Raw genomic sequence first — 7,809 nt, forward strand, 5'->3', positions numbered from 1 at the left:
AGCTGTGAGGAGAAAGGGAGGGATCTGAGGCCCATTGTTCCTCAGAACTGGTGCCTTCCTGGGGCAGATGCTTCTTTGACAGTGAAGATTTGGGTGAGAAGCAGAGTTTGTGTAAAAGAGCAGCTCAAATCCAATGTGTCTTTTTCCTTCCTGCCAGCCAGCCAACAGGAATCACACAATCCCAGAACAGTTAGGGTTGGAAGGGACCTCTGGAGATCATCTAGATTGATCCCTCTCCCAAGGCAGAGTGACCTTGAGCAGGTGACACAGGAATGCAACCAGGGGAATTTTGAATGTCTCCAGAGAGGGCAAGGTGATTCCTTCCTGGCAAGGTGATCCAGTGCTCTGCCACTCTCAGTGGAAAGAAGTTCTTCCTCATGTTGGGAGTGCTCATTGCTCCTCATCCTGTCACTGGGTACCACTGAAAAGAGTCTGGTACCAACCTCTTGACAACTGCCTTGGAGATATTTATATGTATTTATGAGATCCCCTCTCAGTCTTCTCTTCTCTAGACTGAACAGGCTTGGCTCCCACAGTCTCTCCTCCTCAGAGAGATACTTCAGTCCCTTAATTATCTTTGTGGCCTCCACTGGACCCTCTCCAGTAGTTCCTTGTCTTTCTTGTACCGAGGAGCCCAGGACTGGATGCAGCAATACAGATGTGGCCTCACCAGGGGCGAGTAGAGGGGAAGGATCACCTCCCTGACCTGCAGCCACACTGTTCCTGATGCACCCCAGGATCCCATTGGCCCTCCTGGCCTCCAGGGCATGTGTCTTGCTCATGGTCAACTTGTCATCTACCAAGACTTGCAGGTCCTTCTTCACAGAGCTGCTGTTCTGGTAGTTGGGGTTATCCCTCCCCAGGTGGAGGGCCCCACACTTGCCCTTGTTGCACCTCTTTAGTTTTCTGTGCCCCCAGTTTTATATCATTGGGAATCATGCTGAGGGTACATTCTATCCCTTTGTCCGCATCATGGATAAATGATCATAAAGGAAAAATTGCATAAAAGAAATGCATCTCTCCCTGGCATGACTGATCAGGCTTGTCTCTCTGCAGTACTGCTTTTGCCTGAGCCATATTTGACATTCTCTATCCTGTCACCACACCACGAGGGCACTTCTTGGCCCAGCCAGGTCTGATTAGCTGATCTCATAGGAGAAAATCTCCACATTTCAGCCCTCAGGCATTTTACAGGTGCAGAGAAAATGCTTCATCTGAGGTTCAAGAGGGTTGAAAGGGAAGATGGGATGTAAGGTTGGCTGGTGTTGAGTCTGTCTGAGGATCCTGAGATGGTTTCAAGTTGGTAATAGAAACCCACATGATCCCCCCTTGAAGGCAGAGAAGCTTCTGTTTCTGAAAGGCTGAATAAATGGTTTGGTAAGGCTGCTGTCTCTACCTGCTGGTTTGAGTGCAAGAGATTGAGGGAGACAAGGGAGAGCATTTGCAGCAATTCAGGGACAAAGATCTGTATTGTGTGTCCCACCTACAGTCCCACTCAGGTTCTCCCAAGGAGTGTCATCTCCTCCTTCTCATGCTCAGGCTTTGCATCCCATCCTCAAGAAGGCAGCACACACAAGCAAGTTTGAAGGAGCTTTTATTGATGGACAGAAAGCAGAGCAGGAGGTGGCACTGTTGGGCAGTAGTGGGAGGAAGGGAACAATGGGAAACTGGGTGTGCTTGGGACCTGCTTTCTTACCTTGCCAGGGAGACTTTCCTTAGTGCAGAAAATGTGCCTGGCAAGGCATCTCTGACTCTGTTTTAGGTGCATTTGGAAGCCTCTTGGATTGCAAACTTCCTCAGCTGTTCATTGATCCAGGGCTCAAAATAGGAGACTCTGGTAAATACCTTAGGGAAGGGTTTATTTTGATATCCATAAGAAACAATGCCATGAGCCTTCCAATTGCAGACTAATGGGCCTCCAGAATCACCCTGTGGAGTGAAAGAAGTGAAAGGGGTCAGCCCTGTCACAGCACAGCTCTCCCTGCCCTAAGGAACAAACTATTCCACTTCCCTCTCCCCATGTAAAGAATCTCCTCTTCTGACCCCCTCCCTCCCTCCAGACCCAGCTCTGTAGGGTTTGTAGCTGCCTCACTACTCCTCTAAGCCCTTCTGGGAAGCAACTCAGGACTGGAGGCTATTCGAGATTCAAAACCTTTCTGAAAGGAAGGATCTAATCCTAGTTTAGACATGGGGGACTATCTGAACACTTCCAGTGAGGATAGGATGAAGGATTTATACAAGCTCTGCAGCCTGCTGGGGCACTGGCTGGGATAGGTAGAACATCTCCAAGTGAGTAAAGAGGCAAATTGATGCTGAGAGTTGGGCAAGTGCACCCCAGCTCAGGGAGCACGTCAGCTTCAGAGCTGCTGTGAAGAGCCTCAGCACATCCTTCCAAAGAATCTGGTTCATTGTACTGCCCTTTTGACCCTCACCTGAGAACCTGACTGACTGTGGTCCCAGCACCATCCAAACACTTACATTGTAAGTTGATTTTCTGCCACGCATATCACCGGCACAGATCATAGACTGGCACCAGTAGCCTTTGAAAGACTCCTCACACACTTCCTCACGCTGCAGCTCCAGGTCCACCTCTAGCATCACATCAGTCCTATGCCCTGTCACTGATGTCTGGCCCCAGCCAGACACACTACATTTAGTTCCTGGTGTGACAGTTTTATTATGACTGGGCAAGGAGATGGGTTTCACATACTTAGTCATCTTGGCCTTTTTCTTCAGCTATTAAGCAGAGAGAACATGGGGTTAGAGCCAGCAAAGGAATGGGAACAAGTTCATGGGTTTGGTGAGGTGAGCAGGGAGGAGATCCCTTGGGCAGAAAAGATGTGTGAGAACATACCTTCAGCAGCATGATGTCATTTCCAGATCTATAATTTAAGTATCTGGGATGGATGACCCAACATCCAACATGGAACTTCTGCTGGCTCAGTTCTTTCTTTTTTATGTTGTGGGCTCCCAGAGTCACAGTGATATTCACCTTTCTGCCAGGAAACACCAAAATGTTGCAGCTGCACTGGCCAGAGCAGCACAGCCCCGTGGCAGGTGGTTGGAGGGAGGTGGCACTGGGATGTACCTTCCCAGAGATTTGTTCTCAGCAAATTCCCTTTTGTAACCTGGGTTCCTTCCACTGTTCAACTGAGGGTCCCTCCCCACACACTCACATAGGTCTGACTTGTCCCATTCTGAAGACAAAGGGGAAGCAGGGAATGGGACACACTGGCCCCTCTTTTGCAGCAGTACCTCTGAGCCATGGTAGGAGCCATGAACCAGGAGATCACTGCTGAGCATTCCTGTCCCCAGGAGCACACAGCAACCTGGCAGACAATTCCTGCAACTCACAGGGGGAGCTCAGCTCACAGAGATCCCTGCTCTGCCTGAAGAGACACAGAGAACTCTTTCAGCCCAGACCAGGACTGGGGCCCTTCAGGACTGTGTGAGACTTGAAAATATCCCACACAGAAGAAACAGAGGGTCTTACCCTTTTCCATGCACACAGTGAGCTGCTGAGAGCACTGCATCTGGCTGAATCAGGAACCCTCCACATCTGTAAGTATCTGAGCCACTTTCAATTTGTAAGTAAGCCATGTAGGGCCTGGAGTGGGGCTTAACTTCCCTTCCTCCAATGATCCTTCCTGGAAGAGAGATGAGAAGTGTTAATATCACATATGCCAATATTTCCTACCAAGTTTGGAACTGCATGAGGAGAGAGGGACCTCTTCTAACATCATATGCAAATGATATCCACAACTCTCCTTCCTTGGGCTGTCCAAAGCATTGCTGGCGCACAATGGAGAGAAAGACAAGCAGCACTGCCTGGGGAGGACTGACCACACCTGGCTCTGGATGACTGAAATGTTATCAAAGGGCACAACTCTAGTCCCTGTAATGCATCACTGGTTTCAGGCACAGTCTGAGCTGAAAAAGAGGAGAGTAGGAGTGCAGTGATAGGAGAGAAGACCAGGCAGGAACATTTCCTGAGATTTCCTGCTAGTGTCCATTTGAGCCCTTGTATGTCCTTGTCCTGGTGTACTCACCAGCCCCAGCCCATGGTAGAAGGAGAAAAGCACTTGGGAGCAGGAGAAGCAGCATCTTCTACCACTGTCCTGAGGAGCCAAAGCAGTTATTAAGGCCAGGCAGGAGATAGGTACAGAATGGCAATCTCTATATATGTAGTGTGGAGTTGAAACAGGAAACCTCAGCCTGCTCTTAGGTTGTGTCATTTTCTGCTTTTTTGTTTGCAACCCCCAGATTGTGGCTTGGTGAGGGAGTTCATTGCACATGCTCTGGTTTTTGTCACCATCTCCTCCAGAAGCTGGAGAGATCTGGGCTTGTTCAGAACCTCACATCCCTGAGCACTTGTGTTCTAGATGATTTGAGAAGTCCATTTGCTGAGAAAAGTCTGAGGTACAGCTGGAAAGTCAGTCCATGGGCCCAGGTCCACATCAGCAGAGGCCATGGCCAGGTGCAGGCCTGGCTGAGACACTACTGGAGCTGGAGCTCAGGTGGGGACCAGAGTCAGAGTGTCCTCTTCAAAGCAGCCCCCAGGAGAAGGGCAGCAGCCCTGCCTGAGGCCTCTCTGAGGTCCTCCCTGGCTGCACTGGCTCCAGGGTTTCAAGCTGGAAAGGACTCAGCCCCCAGTTTTGCTAACTCTCCTTTTGCCGTGAGTCCAGCCATTCAAACCTCCAGGAAGGGGAATGCACTTAAGGCACTGACACAGAAGAGGAAGACTGGACATCCTGTCTGGGCATCTCATTCCAATGCTTCAGTCTTCTCATCATGAAAACACTTTTAGTTTTTTCTTACACATTGACTTTTTAATTTATTTTCTACTGTCTACCCATTATCTTTCTCTCTCATGCTGCCACCGCTGGCTGCGGTGAAGAGCCTGGTTCATCTTCCTAGTGGTAGCTTGCAGGCATTGGAAAGCTTCTCTTTTGTCTGAACTTGTTACAGACCTCCACAAAGAGTATGGCCTATGAACCACCACCACCACTCTCTGAGCATGAACATCCAACCTGTTGTTCATCAAGTTGTTCATTTAGATCATAACATTCTAACCCACAGAGAAGAATATGCTGGGTCCTGACAATGTCCAAAGCCTTGCTAAAGTCAAGGTAAAGGATACTCAGATTTCTGCCACCGACTCTCCCTGCTGCCTGCACTTCAGCTGTGTGTGTTTAATAGACATTGGCCTTGAAAACAAAGCTCTCCACTCAAGCCTAAGCTCCGAATTTTATTTCAGATGCCTCCAATGGCATCTTTCTTTGGATCATCCTTGGATCATCCTTGGATCATCCAATGGAGGCATCTGAAATGCCTCCTGCAGCAGTGCTGCCTTCACACGGAAAGAGAGAGGAATGGACATGTCAGCCAGAGATGATCTGGATCACGGGAATACCACTGGAAAGAATAATTTGTTCATCTGTCATTCTCAATAGATATGAGGAAAAAAATGTTGGAGAGGATTGCTAGACTTCAATCTGTGTGATCAAAGCCATGAACAACCTGAGAGATATTTGAAGCACATCCAGCCATGCATGGGAGCTGGACCTTCAGATGTGTGTTCCATCCATGGATTTGAAGCCTTCATCCCAGTGTAAGTGTCCAAAAGCAGAGAGGAACAGTGTTGCAGAAGAGGCGGCTTTACAGTTTCTTCCAATTGAACTTCTACTTCTTTTGTGGTTAAGCTCAAGATCAATGAGGATGATTAAGGAGAGCAGTGTTTTGTAGTGCAGGTGTCGTTGAAAGTTTATGGTGAGGTCTGTGAGATATTATCTGCATTACTGCTGGCCACTGAAGTCAAATCTAGATGGAGGAAGTGAGGAAATAACAGGTTCAGTTTCCTTGAGCATTTGCTTCTTCATCAGCACCCTTTGACCTTTCCTGTAAAAGACAGTGTTTCAACCACTGAATGGGAAGACGGGCAGCTCTGGTCCAAAGGTGAGCTCAACTGATCAAATAGGAAAAAAAAAAAGGAGAAATTAATGGAAATAGCTAGTCTATTACGGAGCTAAATAACTTGTTTCATCACTGTGCCAGGCTCACCAGTCACAAAGTCGCTAATTTTTGATCCTTGACAAGTTCAAACCTAAACACCAACTAATCCTTCCAGGTGGCAGGAAGTGAGAAGTGTTTACTTTGTGTAACAGAGATGATGATATAAAAAACTCTAACAATATGGGTGGAACAAAGTAATAAAACCCATTCATATTTTGCAATACCTACTTTGAACTCTGAAATAGAGGAAGGCTTGAAGAGAAGAAATACTCAAGTGGAAAAGTTGGCGTTCCCATGAAAGCTTTCAGAAATATTAGTTGGTGGTATTTCTCATTTTTTTGTTGTGGTTTCTCACATTGTCCCTTCACTTAGAGCAGGGGAGAAGTGTTCCAACTATGCAGGCTTCTGTAAAACCTTTATTCACTTTAAATAAGAAGAGAATATAAGAGTTACCATGAATGAAACACAAACATTTTCAATGGGATGAAATTTAGAGAGGAAGCTTCTTTCAGAGAGGAAGGTGACAAATCTGGCCTTTGCCTGTTGTGAGGTGCCCACTAAATTCATTGTTTTCCAGGCCTCTTTGACAACCCTGTTGGTTTCTGTTTGAATTATTCTTCCCATCCACTGCTAACAGTGTCACCTTTCAAGTGTGGTGGGAAAGGCCACTACCCACTGCTGGGCTTTGAGTCCTTCATGGTTCAACTGAGCAGCTCTGGAGAGATGCTGACCTGAGGTGATTCAGGGCTCTAGATCTGGCCCCTGGAGCTCAGAACACCATGGAGTTTCTCCAAGAACATTGCAGAGTTGGGCTGTGCCTCTAAGGAGACCATGAGGAACATTTCCCCAGAGCCAGAGTGTGACTGGCTCATGGTGAGAGGTGACTCTGGCTCTCCCAGTCACTGTCTGTAATTAACACCTTCAGAGCTGCACTGAGGTGATCTCAGCCCTGGTGTAAAGGGAGCTGTAGTCTTTAGATCCAGCCATCCCTTTCCTTCAGCATCGCGGATTCCCTAGAGAAAGGAAGTTGTTGTGGGAAGTGGGAGTAAGCAAAGAGGCAGAACCAGGAGAGGTTGTCCCAGTGAGTAGAGGGACCAGTGTATCCATGGAAGACAAGCTTGGACAACATAGCATAAAGGACATGGTGATCTCAGCTGCAGTAAATTACTAGACCATGTTTGGGAGAATTTTCAGTACACAGAAATAAGACACAAATATCACAGATCCATTGAATCTGTTATCTAATTGTCCTTCTGATATACCAGTTTTGGTTATTTTTTCACTAAGTACCTGACCTCAGGAAAATTGTGTTATCCACATAAAATCACAGAAATATATATGTTCCTTACATAGTCAAAGATGGAAAACAAACATGCTTTTATTTAAGAGGTCCCAAAGGAAAACTCCTTTTATCTGAATTATCCACTTATTATGGTTACTTATTGTGCTGGACACTCAGGATTCAGTCTGCAGAAGTGTTTTCTGAGATGGCATAAACCAGGAGACACCTGCAGAGCTGTCTCGTGCTTTTAGATAGTACAAGGGCAGAGCACTTAACCCTCATCCTAAGATCAACTTTAAGGCTAGAAGGAGGAGTTAGGAGGGTGTTGTTTTACACTGCTGCCATCCCAGGAGCTGTCTGTAAATAGGACAAGTAGTGGTTGGCAAAGTACCCATAGAACCAGAGGCTGGTTTGAGCTGGAAGATACCTTAAAAGACCAGCAACAGTGGAAGCAGCATAGATGGTGGGTGATCTTTTGGGGAAGCCTAAAGACATGGTTATAGGAGGCACAAAAT

The 7,809-nt window shown here is 47.1% G+C and overlaps 1 protein-coding gene across 2 annotated transcripts; it reads right to left on the bottom strand.

Annotated features, from left to right (window-relative positions):
- Positions 1-1,166: 1,166 nt before the first annotated feature.
- On the bottom strand, positions 1,167-7,115 carry LOC108509698 (mast cell protease 1A-like). 2 transcript variants are annotated; one of them, XM_017839241.1, is made up of 5 exons: positions 6,241-7,115; positions 3,494-3,647; positions 2,855-2,996; positions 2,479-2,736; positions 1,167-1,929 (listed from the first exon to the last, which is right to left on the bottom strand). In XM_017839241.1, exons 2-5 carry the CDS (start codon positions 3,598-3,600, stop codon positions 1,759-1,761), a joined length of 678 nt encoding a protein of 225 aa, XP_017694730.1. In that variant the 5' UTR covers positions 3,601-3,647; positions 6,241-7,115; the 3' UTR covers positions 1,167-1,758. The 2 variants fall into 2 exon arrangements, with proteins under 2 accessions (XP_017694730.1, XP_017694729.1); XM_017839240.1 differs by lacking the exon at positions 6,241-7,115 and adding an exon at positions 4,050-4,359.
- Positions 7,116-7,809: the final 694 nt, after the last annotated feature.

The sequence above is a fragment of the Lepidothrix coronata genome, unplaced genomic scaffold, assembly GCF_001604755.1.
Source record: "Lepidothrix coronata isolate B3197 unplaced genomic scaffold, Lepidothrix_coronata-1.0 Scaffold390, whole genome shotgun sequence".
Taxonomy (NCBI): domain Eukaryota; kingdom Metazoa; phylum Chordata; class Aves; order Passeriformes; family Pipridae; genus Lepidothrix; species Lepidothrix coronata.